Raw genomic sequence first — 13,434 nt, 5'->3', positions numbered from 1 at the left:
GCGCCTTCACTTTAGTAGGTCCTGCAGGGCTACAGAAGCCCTGTAGGTACAAAATTAGTAACAAAGCAGGCATAATGATGCGGGCGTGCTGCCATGCACAGGTGACCGTGTCAGTGTGCCGTTGTGCTCAGCTATCAGCTGGTGTGACAGTCAAAGGCAGTGTTGAACAAGCAGGGGGCCAGCCGTAACTAGGAATATGCTAGTGACACGGCCGCACAGCAGCTGGCGGCCATGTGACATCACCTTCCTCACAGAGGAAAAATTCCCCCCCCCATCACTGCGCCCCCCAAATCATAAGTGTCCGCAGATCGCCATTCAGGCCGCATTTGGTGATGAAGGGGAGGGAGGAGCCAGCAGAGGATCTGCACTCATTTGCATTTTAGTGCATCTGGACTGACACCTGACAGTAGGAATAAACAGTTATTTACCCTCACATCCACTGCCGCACTGCAGGTGACCAGCCACTAATAATATCTGGACAGCAGTGACATGTGGTGGTGAGAGATACAGGAGTGTGTTCAAATTGAAACTGTACCTCTGCAAGTGGTATACGTCACTGTTGTGATGCGGACTCAGCTATGGGAGGACAATTTAGCCTATGACTTTACCTCTCCAATGAGGGGCTTGCAGCGTGCCTGAATAGTGTCTTCTATAAACCTTAATAGCAAGTGCTGTGCAGCAGTCGGTACTTGTTTAGATCCATGGCGGCAGCGTCCGTGTGTCTGAGTCCCCTTGCGGGCTCGGTGGCTCGCTGCGCTCTCCACGCTATCTAAAATCAACTCTGTGCCAACGTGGAAAGTAGGGGTATGAACTATCTACGTTGGCATAGAGTTAATTTAGTTTATTTTAGATAGTTTGGTGAGCGCTGTACCCGGAAGTTCATGGCGGCCATGCTGCCGCCGTGAAACTAAACAAGTACCCAGCAATCAATTACTTCTCCATATTGAAAGTACCTTAATCCCGGGCTTCACAGCACAATGGCTCCTGGGGCAGTGGGATACAGGTCTGTATAGCACTGATGTGTTTCGCTCCACGACGGAAGCTTTATCAAACAGTGACAAAAGTTTGGGTCTGACCTTATTTATTCTTTGTAACAGCCGCTCATTGACTGCAGTAATGAGATTAAATCAGCACAGGTGTTCCTGATCCACCACATTCTGATCCACCGTTTAGTGCCCTCACCTTTTAGTATTGTTGCCAGCAATATTGTTAATTGATAGGAGCTTTAGGCAGCTGCCTAGGGTGCCGGGATCTGGGGGGCGCAACCAAGTCTGGCTATCAAAAAAAATCAAGGATGTCTATGAGGATCCTTGTTGTACTTAATGTAGGTGGTTACTGTGGAACTTGTAAAGCTGTGTACACACGGGGGCGATAGGGGCTATAATCGCTGGGAATATGGTCGCAGTCGACCATAATGCCAGTGATGGAAGTGTGCCCCGGCGTTGCGCGCTCCCGTTTTCTGCCCCATTGTAATCGCTGGTCGCAGGAGCTTGCTGTCCATAATCACCCAGTGTGTTTGGACCTTAACACAGTGAGACACAATGCAGCAGCAGCAGCACAATGGACAGTACCGGCGTTCTCAGTACAGATGACACAATGACAGCAGCAGCAGCAGCCTCCTGGTGCAGTGTGTACATACAGTCTCAGTGCGCGCTCCCGAGAGCCCGGCCCGGGGCCGCGCCTCCTCCTGGCAGGGGCCGCGCAGGGGATGCCGGGAGGACCAGGTTTGAACAGACTGGCGGCAGCAGCAGCTCCATAGTGCAGCACAGTACAGAGTCCAGCACCGCCGTCACCCGCCTGCCCGCCCGGGACATCAGCCGCCGCCGCCACCGCCACCACAGCAGCCATGGACACCCGTACACCCAAGAAGAGGAAGCTCAGCTCCGGCCAAGCCGCCGACGGGTGAGTGCTGCTAGCTGCGGCTCATCGTACGCGCATCGCCTCTGTGCTGCCCAACTGCATCATGCATTCCACGTGTGCTGACCATCTACATCATGTATGTGCTTCCCATGTGCATGTGTGTGTTAGCCCTGCGGCACATAAACCGCAGATCTGTGTGTTATATAACACTGCGGTGTCATTACAGCACCCGCCGCTAGATGGCGCTGTACACAGAGCCTGCTGCTCCTATAGGAGGCGCTGTTCTCCCACTGTCCACTAGATGGCGCTCATACACAGTATCTATATATTCTGTTCTGGTGCATTAAACCAGAAAATGTCTCATGTATGTACAGCAGTTGTGTCAAACTCCTGGCCCTCCAGCTGTTGTGGAACTATCCCAGCATGCCCTGCGACAGTTTGAGCAATCCATTATATAAAATCTGTGGCAGGGCATGCTGGGATGTGTAGTTCCACAACAGCTGGAGGGCCATGAGTTTGACACCACTGATGTACAGTATATGTATTTAGAAAGCTGAACACATTATAAAATGATCTGCTCAATCTTTCTGTTTGGAACAAAGATCTGGCAATGTCTGAGAAATGCACCGGAAGATCAATTTTGATGGAACCAATTTACCTGATCGCCCATTTTCCGGCCTTTGGGAGTAAATGGTGAATTGTCACTGGCTTCCGGACATTACCAGATTTTTGCTCAAACCACAAAGATTGGACAGATAATCTTATAGTGTGTGTCCAGGTTTAGTCCTGTATCAAGCTGTGGTATATATAGAGTGCACCCTAGTGTACATTGTAGGGAGATTAGCATTGTGGAAGTGGTCACATGACCTGAGAATGGCGCAGTATGTTGAATGGAATACGCAGGTGTTCCCGGTGGGTGACAACACTAAAACATCTGTTATCCCTTACCCATGTATGCTCAATACTCATAGGATACAGTTTTTTAATGGTATCCAGTTTGAAAAAGTCGACACAAGCAAAAGATAGACATGAGTTTTTCACGTTTTTTTATTTCCTGGTCTTTTTTTGTACTTTAAAATCCACGTGGACTGGACTCTGATTTGTTACAGGCCAAGTGCAGCATTGGCACCATGAGATACACTATTTGGGGTCCATGTCAATAGGTGTCGACCTAGACACCAAAACATAAAAAAAACCTCAAGTTGACATGTTAGTGTGACCATATTGGCTGATGATCCAGCCACTGTAGCCCTTTCCATCCACACCCTTTTGTAATACAGATTTACTTGGAGCAGGGCAATGAGCTGATTTGCTGCAGGGGACAGATGGATACATTGTTGCACCAATCGGCACCTCTGAATGCAGGAGCCTCTGGGGTTGGCAGGGGAGTGGCTTCCTGCTCAGCTTATGGTTGTGCAGGGAATTGTGGGAGTTGTAGTCTTGTTGCCCTATCCCAGTATAGCAGTCACTGTGTGCAGAAACTACATGTCACAGCAGGCTGTGGGTGACATCTTGGTATTAGTAGCCCAGCCCCTGTCTCTGCTCCTCCATTACTGTGCTGCATGGTGCTGTGTAAGTATGGCTGGCAGCCATGTTGCAGAGTGTCTGGGGTGAGGGGCCCCTGGTATAGTATGGGAGGGAGACTATATTATTATACATAGTTTGATGTGCACATCGGACCTGAGCTGGGACCTCCCACCCGGCAGCAGGGCTGGCAGGGAACAGGGACGCATGCGATCCACCACAACAAATTGTGGTGGATCGCATGCACCCCTGCTGCCCTGGAAGGTCCCAGGCGATCGCGGGGAATTGGGTCAATTTTAGATAATATTTTGAACTTCTTTTAATTATATTTTTCGGCACTTGTTTCCTAGCACGGCGCCCACTACGGCATTTGCGTATTTACGGTAGTGAAATCTCATCGCATGCCATTATTGTATGACATGCGATGCGATTTTCCTATGTAATGTATTCACTGCTCTGTGTCAGTGAATACATTACAAAAATCGGGTCCAAAAAAAAATCGCATCGCATGCCATTATTATATGGCACGCAATGCGATCAGATATCGGATCCGATTTTACATATAATAATGGCATTTAATGTACTATTAAATGCCATTATCCACGTCATCCCGAAGCGTGGCGAGCGCATCGTGTCCAGCCGACCTTTTCGTACCCCCACTATCCACGTCGGCATGGAGTTGCTTTTATATAGTGTGACGAGCCACCGAGCCCGAAGTGTGGCAAGCGGACACGTAATACATGTAACATAATACGCGTCCCCTCTCTGCGCTCGCCATGCTTCGCGCTCGGTGGCTCGCCACACTATAGAAAATCAACTCCACGCCGACGTGGGGGTGAGGGTTGCATAACTAAATGACATTATATGTCATTTAATTGTTTAGTACATTAAATGCCATTATAACAGGTAAAATCGCATGCCTTACAATATTGGCATGCGATGTGATTTGACTACGATTGCGTAGGTAGTAAAATCGGGCGCCGTGCTAGGAAACAAGTACCTATTTTTCTATAGTTTTATTGGCAATTCTAATTTGTATTAAACTCTAATAATCTAGCTTTCAGCATTATTCCAGACATGCCACTGGACTAAAGCAGAGATGGGAACTATGGAACTACAAGTCCCAGCACACCATGTCCATTTATAAATTCTTGAAATTGTCATTGAAAACATTTTGTATTTTGAACAATGACGGTTCTAGTTCTTTGTAAGCGAATTACAGAGCACGGGGTGGTTAGAGCGTCTCCTTGTGTTATTATGCAGGGAAATGCGCCCCGCCTTATTGCCTAGTGATGTGCCTGTCCCCCGAGGTGCTGTGTCGGCTCAGCCGCCTGTCCCCCGATGCACGGTGCCGTGTCGGCTCAGCCGCCTGTCCCCCGATGCACGGTGCCGTGTCGGCTCAGCCGCCTGTCCCCCGAGGTTCGGTGTCGTGCCAGCTCAGTCTTTATCAGACTTTGGTCCTTCCTCTGTATCCTGTGTGTAATATTTGTGTGTTCTCCCACCAGGCGCTGGTCTTCCTTTGGAACGCCGATAAAGAAATTTTTGGTGGACTGCAGTGTTGTTATTTCTCCGCTACAAGCCTGGAACCCCAATAGAAGTAACACCATGAAGCGTTCGCCCACATCCGCTTACACCGGTAGAGAAGATCCCTTGGAGAAGGAGAACGTTGGAGTGTCTCCTTTGAAGTCCGGTGTAGCCAGGAAACTAGTTGTTTCACCAATGCAGTCGGAAGATGGAGAAAAGGATCCAACGAGGTCCCCCAGCGATGGCTCATCACCGAAGACCATAGTGCCGGTAAAGACGTTCTACACGAATGTCAAAGCGTACGTATCCCCCCTGGATAGGAAGCTGATAAATAAAAGCAGAGCGAACCTGGAACAGGGCACCTCTCCTCCTAGTACATCCGCAGCAAGAAGCCCGGAGGTGAAAGACCTTCCCAAAATTACCAGAACGAAAAAACCAGCAAGTCAAAAGATAAGGAGGGTTGGCAGAGATGCGGTGCCCACAAGGGGTGTGAAGACTAAAACGAAGGAACCCGCCCTCAAGCCGTTACCGAAAGCTGCAGAAACCGCCAACGTGGCCCTCGGCTCCGAGAAAACCACCACCCTGGGGCTGAAATTAAAACCAAGGCTCAAGCTCACTGTGGGAGCCGCGTTCTTTGCCACCAGCAAGAGGCCTCACCATGCACCAAAGAGATTACCCGCACATGCCAAGTTCCCTGCGTCCTCAAAGGCCAACCGGAGCAAGCAGCCGAGTGCAGCGGCCTCGTCCTCCGGTGGGAAAGTCGCGGGGACCAGCTGGGAGAAGACACTGGCCTATGACTTCCCAACTGGTGAAAAGGACGCAGAGCGCCAGGCAGTCGTCAAATCACTGAGCAAGAGCGCAAAGACCAGCCCAGATCAGACCAGTGCCAAGCCGGAACGCAGGAGTCTATCTTCCCAGCAGGAGGACTGTGGGACCCAGGTACATAGCGATCTGAATTCAACCCCAGCCCAGTGGTTGGAATTTGCACATTTCTGTGCATGTGCAAACCCAGACAGCGTACGACTTTGGGGGGGGGGGTAACACACTCACCGGGCTGTTCATTGCGTGGAGGGAGGGGCGAAAACGGGGCTCACCCAGCGTTTTATGGGCGTCCCCATGAAAACGCTTTCCCATGGGTGGGCCAATGGCGGGTGGCTGACATCGCAGGACGAGCAGTGTCTCAGGCGATGGTGAGCAGCTTACCGAGCCAACCCTGAATTAGGGCCTTAGTTTGCTGATGGGGAACCACTAATGAATCACTCTCTTAATGATGGGGAACCACTAATTAATCACTCTCTTAATGATAGCTATTTCACGTGATATCAAAGACCAGTAGTGGAAGTGGGGGACATATTGTATAAAGTTGTAGATGAAAAGGTGCCCATACACTAGTAAGATTTATCTTCAGATCTGGCTGGTTGGAACAAAAACCTGGTTATGGATGAGTGACAGTTTGTCAGTTTTCCAGCATTTCCAAGCAAATGGTCAACTGTCATTTGCTCTCATCCATAACCAGGTTTTTGTTTCAACCAACCAGATCTGAAGATAAATCTGCGTGTGTATGGGCACCTTAACTCTTGTCATCAGTGACAGCCAGTTGCTGCCACCTGCTGGCCACTTGTGCGTACAGCAGCATCATTTCTGATTTTCTCTGTTACTATCCCCACAGCCATCGGGCAAGGAGCCGGATTCTCTACCCAGTACAGATGACGCTATACTAAAGTCCTCGCACCACAAAGGTAAGTGTTCTTGGTGGTTTAATGGATGCACTCATATAGAATACTCCATTAGTGACACATTTTGTAGTAACATATATTCTCCTTTCTTGCACTAGCTTCCTTGAATTATCCGATCTTCAGCAGCCCGTCTGTAACCAAGAAAAGGTCAGTGTAGACCCTCCTGCAATATACATTAACGTGGTGTTCTGTCAGCTCAGTGACTGTGGTAACCCTCTGGTGCCCGGGCAGCTGAGATACCGAGATTATGGAGGGTTCTGTCTAGGATGTGATTATGGCATGGAGGACCCCCCCCCCCCCACCACAGTTCTGCTAGTATGGGGGTGTATATTAGGGGGAGTTGTGTTAAACTGGATGCTTTATTTCCTCATTTGTGTACGTTGTGTAGAGTGCCGGCTTTTTATTCTGTGCCCTGTCTGCCTGCAGGATATGTGTGTGCCCTAATAACACAATGTTTCATTTCATCTGATTACACACAGGCCTTTTGATCTGGGGGGAGAACCGGCGGCCCCGATTTGCTCCAGTACCCCACGAAGCACACCCGCTGTCTTAAATAAGGCCCCAAAACATGGCAAGAAGAGAGAGGCTAGCAAGGAGATGGAGGATCAGCTGATCATTGTACGTTCTAGGTCCTGCCGCCGTTACGCAGCGCGGCCATTGTAAACCGGTCACCCACTTGTAGGATCACACCTCTTCCTAAGGACCTACAGCTCCTGCTAATGACCCCTTCATGAGGGGCTGCTTGCAAAGGGGGCGACCTAATATAATGAAGGGCACCGTACTAGGTCAGCCGGTTTGTGGTCAGCCGGTTTGTGATACGTTGTTAGGGTTTCATAAAAGTACTAGATAAGTCTGTCAAAATGACGGCTTAGTCCCCCTCTGCTCCAATCTTCCCAGCTCCATCTGTCCATATTCAGGAAGTTTGAAACCTATTTTTGGTTTCACTTTCTGCTGTCCCTCTGCATGTGCCAGGACTAAGATGCCCTTAGGTGGTCAAATACCTCTTGGTGCAGTCAGATAACGGACCCTAATATTATTGATTAATACACTCAGATCGCGACCAGTTCGGTGACTCTCCTGCTACAAGCCATTATGATACATCTCCCCTGATTGGCCACTGCCCAATACATTTCTGATGCTGTGCATTAAAATTGGCCCTGTGACTTTATACTTTAACCCCGTGGGTGATGCATGCACCGAGTGGGGGGGGGGGGGGGTGTATTTGTGGTGCAGGTTCTGAAATGACGCTGTCTGTTTTCTAGGATGCTGGACAGAAGCACTTTGGGCCCGTGGCCTGCAGCTCCTGTGGAATGGTCTACTCTGCGGCCAGCGTAGAGGATGAGATGCAGCACGTGCAGTATCACCAGAGGCTGCTGGAGAGCATTCGATACGTGGTAAGTAGTTCCAGGGCCCAGAACGCTGACCACCCCCAGTCTGTACAAATGGCCGCTCCCTAATCCAGAGATGGGCAGAGTTCTGTACACAGGATATTGGCATGTACAGTATATCATGGTATAAGTGTCACAGTGACCATGGGCCTTATTCAGGTTTCTGGGGAAAAAACACGCAACCAGCAATACCATGCTGCACTGCAGGGGGCCAGAAGTAACACGTACATACAGTAAGATTTACCTGCAGATGTGAATCAGAGCCAGTGTGCGCAATATGCAGGCGCCGGATGCCTGCTCTCTCCTGGTGCCTATGTGTAAAACCTTCCCAATCCTGACTAGTCCCCTTATATTCCTTTCACTGTGTGGTTTTGAGGATGTTGTAATTTTACATGGTTTTTATATTGTGACAGGGCTGGAAAAAAGAGCGAATCGTAGCTGAATTCTGGGACGGAAAAATCATCAAGATCTGTGCGGATGACCCGAAATACACCCTCAAAAAGGTGAAACGCGCTGCGTAGATTGCTCAGTAATTCTTTCATACGTTCAGACCCCAGCGAGACCTGGCTACTGGCTGTTATTGGCTTATAGTATAGAAGGGAAAGTTTTACTCCCAAGTATAATATAGAGGAGTGTTGGGAAATGGCGATATAAAAGCTCACGGCTCCGGCTCCCAACTGTCATCTTTCTGGTGTGAGAATATTTATTTGCAATTGATCCTTATGATCTTGTAAAGTTTGCGCCGTGACAGCAGAATGCAGCGCTGAAGTCGTTTGTCACGCCAAACAGCCCCTCTGTGCGCACCAGGCCCCGCCCGTGAAACTATCGCTGGGCGCCATTTTTTCTGAAAATGACAGTTGTAACGCAACAGGATGCTTTGTCTATCTGTGTGCAACTGAGTCTGTACACAAAACACTACAATGTAGCACCCACCGCGTTCTTCTAATACAAGTTCTGTGCTGCTCTGTATACACTCAGTCGCACACAGTATACAAGTGTTGCATATCAGTGCAGTCTCCTGGTGCATCCCAGTCGCATCACATTACAACTAAGACATTTTTACAACAACAAACAAGGCACCCAACGTTGCTCAGGACATGGCGGCTTGCTCGCGCCAGTTCTCGCGCTGAATGGCGAATGGAGGCTAGATGTATGTGGACACATCCGTAACCCAGAGATAAATACAATTGCGACCATGTGGCATTATCAGAGTCTGTTCTGTGGTGTGGTTATTTTTGTGACGTCCGTTACGTTACCACTTACCGTCATGACTTGCAGGCAGAGGAGGTGCGGGAACTGGTAGACCAGGAGCTCGGCTTTCAGCAGGCCACGCTGAGGTCTCCAAGCAGGACGGTGACCTATCTGTTTGTGTCCAGTGACCGGAAGATTATTGGCTGTTTGATCGCGGAGTCCATCAGTCAGGTGAGATCCTCCCCCCCTCTAAGGAAGAAGCTGTGTTGATGTCTTTCCTCACCAGGCCACGGTGCACATTCTACTGTGGATGGTAACCTCTCCCTGGGAAAGGTAGCTGCGGTCAGCGGAGGGATAGTTCTCTCTCCCCAGCATCTGTTAGGGCTCATAGGACGTGTTTAATGGAAACTTATCTGGCAGGAAACCTTATTATATATTTTTTTTTTCAATACCGTTTTTGTAATTGTATTTCTGTATATTACTAGAATAGATCCAGCTTTATCCTGGTAAATGGCCACCGTTCCATAGCTGGTCTTTTTACTGAAAGTAGTAATTTGATGAGCTTCCCTTGGAAGGTAAAGCCCCACCTAGTGGTCACCTCTCTCGATAAACTATCTCAGGAATGGGGAACCTTTGGCCCTCCAGATGTTATTGAACTACACATCCCAGCATGCCGTGCTATAGTTTTGCTATTTGGCCATGCTAACACTGTTGCAAAGCATGCTGGAATGTGTAGTTCAGCAACAGCTGGAGGGCCAGATCCCTGCACTATCTGGAAGAAGGCCGACAACCAAAGCCGGACCCTGCTGTAACTGTCCACTATCTTCCGACTGTTGTATAAATCGCCACTGTCAGAAAACACGGATCGACTAATTACTCACCAATTGCTGTGTTTTTGCCGAAAGCGAATACATTTTCGACAAGTCAAATCTGCATGGCTGAAAACCGTGATTGAATATTTATGTCTGGATTTTTTGGCTAGCTAATAAGGGTTTAATACCCCCTCTATGCAGCAATGCTTAGCACCTGGTAGATACACTGATGCCCTCCGGATGCGATTTTTCACTGTCGTCAGATCTACACTTGACAGCTATACTTGACAGCTGCCCTTTTGAAAACTGTTCAATCCGCTTTCATACCACTGTGTTAGCCCGGGCAGATAACAAGAGTAGACTGGATCATGCATGTATGTCGATTGAGACATGGCTTTGCATTTCCTGTCCAAACTATTTTTTGGTGAATAATCGTTATCTTGTTCACCAAAGGTGCTGCAGCTTAGGCGAATTTTCCTTATTTGCCCTTTTCTACCCTAGAAATAGGAAATTTGTAGACATTGAAATTTTTGTCTTATTTGGTTCCATTTGAATGACGCGAAGTCAGCAACCAGCTAAAGCTTCAGCTTTTTTTGACCTATGCCAGACTCCCATAGGATAGCATGAGGATCTGAGTAGGGGAAGTAATAATGTACTAGCGCTGCCAGGAAATAAGCTAACCCGAAACGCTATGTCCTAAATTCATGGTCTACATAGAAGTTTAGTGGTATTTAATATTTGTGTTGACTGTAAATGGGGAGTGATATGTACAATATCGTCAAATAGATTTAATGCTTGTGTTAAATGTTTGCAGGCTTTTAGAGTCTTCGAAGAGCCGTCAACCAACAACTCATCCAGCCAGGGTGCATTGGAGCGGCACAGAGCCTGGCGTTGCTCCCCTGAACCTCAGAAGGCAATCTGCGGCATCAGCAGGATCTGGGTCTTCTCACTGATGCGCCGAAAGGGCATCGCCCGCCGACTGGTGGATTCAATGAGGTGAGCAAAACCGGGTGGCTTCTACTAATACTAAATATTAGCTGGCTGATCTGTCTCGCCCGGCTTTGCTACCAGCTGCTCTCTAATGTCAGAGCTGCTCGATTACAAATCTGGTGTGCAGTAATATAAAAATAAAGATGGCGACTGTCATAGTTTCTGGGTAAAGCACGAATCCTTTTCGAATTTATTGAGCTTTTTTCTTTTACGAGTTTGCTTAAGAGTTTTCTTCTTCTGCTTTCAGGAATTCCTTCATTTATGGCTCTTACCTGACGCCAGATGAAATCGCCTTCTCAGACCCAACCCCGGACGGCAAGCTGTTTGCCAGCTCCTATTGCCAAGTCCCGGACTTCCTGGTGTACAACTTACTGAGCTAGAGGCAGCCGCATTCTGCTTCCAGTGTCTGTTTTATTGCAGGACCCCCTGCGGTTGCAGGACCATGCAAGTTTCGCATTTGTTGCACTTTGTTTATTCCCTTTTATCTGCTGCTATAACCATGTCCTCGTGTTGCTTTTAAATTAATGTTAATGATTGAGAGAAATGTTCCCTACGTTTGTTTTTATAAACTTTTCCGATATAAGAAAGTAATGGCAAGGATCTAGTTTCTGCGCACGTTCCCTTCTCCACTTATTGGGATGACACTCTGGGTGGCTGGAGTCACTGATGGCCGGTAAAAACACCTGTTGCTCACATACAGTAGTTGTTTGGTATAGTTTTATTAATTTATTAGGAACCACATCACAGATATTAATCACGACTGCTTCACATCACTGGTTCCCAATATGTAATAACACAGAGCACAGCCACTGTGACCTGATAAATGGTTTATTTTCACGGAGTTCTGGACGTTTGATTGTAAAGTCTATAGAGTATTGTGGTGTCCGATGGCCGCCTGGGAATATAAACGTCTACGATGTACCCAGCAGCCAGGAGGAATTAGGGTCACTTACAGGTTAGGTCGCCTTTCCGGCTCCCAGCACAGACCAGCAGGTAATGCTGGGATCTGTAGTTCAGGAGCCATGGGCCCTCTTACCTATGTCACACATTGCGTGTGATTCTTTATTTTGTCTGTTCTGTAAATATTTTCATGTTATTTTGTAAAGTTTGTGTGATTGGGGGGTTTGTGTTGTGTCTTAGTTTAGATTGAATTATACACTGTGTTCTGTACTGTGTTCTGTACTATCACAATATCCTGCAGGTAGAGGTGGGTTACACACACACGTGTATTAGTTGGGACTTTTTCACTGGGGCAAATAAATAGTTTTTGTTTTTTTAGATCTTGCAAGAACACTTTGTATCACATACGTTATTTCCGGTCCTAAATAAAGTTTTAATTTTGCTGTTGTTGCTTGTAACTGGTGCAATGTGTGGTACGAGGGATTATACTTACTATGTGCTCCCTTAGTAACACGGTGCATGTAGTAGTAGTCAGGTAACATCATGGATTTCCCCACTTACAGCAACGTGCTTGGTGTATGGCACATACAAACTAATATGTGTGGTGCTCCTAACACTAGAGCGTAATGCTGGAGTGGTTTCGCTGCTGCGGTTTTGTAGTGCCAGCAGGAATGTAAAGGTGTCCATGCACTAGTGCAATTTGGGCCCTTTTTTTACCCAATTCTAATGAATCGGGCCAAGAAATCTGGTGCATGTGTTTCTGATCTGCGGTCCTGTGCGCATCTGATCCATCCAGTCCGTGCTGGGATTGCAGACTGTACATTGTATGCGATCTGGGCAGTTCAAGGGAGATTGGATGCGACTTCTCCCCTGAATGAGTGTATTGGGGGGGGGTCAGTAAGGGTCAGCTATTGAGGCTGGGTTAAGCACCAGGAAGTGCATCACCAGGTATTATAAAGTCGATCAATTCCCGGTCATCTAATCAATGAAGACTTGTCTAAAGTGCATTTAAGTTACTGTAGTGCATGTACAGATTGGTAATCAACCAACTAAGTGGGTGAAGCAATTACAACCTGATAACTACAGAGAAAACACCAAACAGCCCAGCGCAGAGAGCAGTATGAATTGCGGAACATTAGAAAGCTTCGGGCCTGGTGCAGCAGTACACACTGATCCTGCTGATCGGGAATCTGGGCAGGCCCTGTTCTGTGCAGAGTGGGACGTGAGCGATTACACGCAGTCCTCCTGTCTGTCTGCCAGAGGCGTTCGGGGATTCCTGGAAACCGGCCTGTGGTTTCTGAGAGTGGCGTGGCAATGGGTACAAACTTCCTGGCCTCACAAGTGATCCAACTACGGAAAGAGCGTAGGCTTGAAGATCTATACCAGAGCCGAGTGCTACATGAATTGAACGGCACCAGAACCCAAATGAGGAGACGAGGAGCCTGCCCAAACTACACGTACGTGGGGTTACAATGTAGGGTGTTTTTTTTTTTTTACAAAATCCGTTAA

General features: G+C 48.0%; 1 protein-coding gene across 1 annotated transcript; it reads left to right on the top strand.

Annotated features, from left to right (window-relative positions):
• The first annotated feature begins 1,671 nt into the window (after positions 1–1,671).
• ESCO2 (establishment of sister chromatid cohesion N-acetyltransferase 2) lies at positions 1,672–12,372 on the top strand. Its single transcript, XM_083178848.1, has 10 exons — positions 1,672–1,902; positions 4,890–5,847; positions 6,578–6,647; positions 6,743–6,791; positions 7,124–7,262; positions 7,907–8,038; positions 8,446–8,535; positions 9,311–9,454; positions 10,850–11,031; positions 11,273–12,372. Exons 1-10 carry the CDS (start codon positions 1,847–1,849, stop codon positions 11,403–11,405), a joined length of 1,953 nt encoding a protein of 650 aa, XP_083034974.1. The 5' UTR covers positions 1,672–1,846; the 3' UTR covers positions 11,406–12,372.
• Positions 12,373–13,434: the final 1,062 nt, after the last annotated feature.

Source organism: Crinia signifera, chromosome 3 (genome assembly GCF_055691185.1).
Source record: "Crinia signifera chromosome 3, ASM5569118v1, whole genome shotgun sequence".
NCBI classification, from domain to species: Eukaryota; Metazoa; Chordata; class Amphibia; order Anura; family Myobatrachidae; genus Crinia; species Crinia signifera.
The sequence above is the reverse complement of the archived record's forward strand: the minus strand, read 5'-3'. Positions and strand labels throughout refer to the sequence as shown.

Excerpts from the sequence above, each read along its gene's own strand:
- ESCO2 (XM_083178848.1), top strand. The coding sequence starts at position 1,847 with ATGGACACCCGTACACCCAAGAAGAGGAAGCTCAGCTCCGGCCAAGCC. Across the intron at positions 1,903-4,889 it reads TCCGGCCAAGCCGCCGACGG|GCGCTGGTCTTCCTTTGGAA; the intron begins GTGAGTGCTGCT and ends TTCTCCCACCAG. Across the intron at positions 11,032-11,272 it reads CGACTGGTGGATTCAATGAG|GAATTCCTTCATTTATGGCT; the intron begins GTGAGCAAAACC and ends TTCTGCTTTCAG.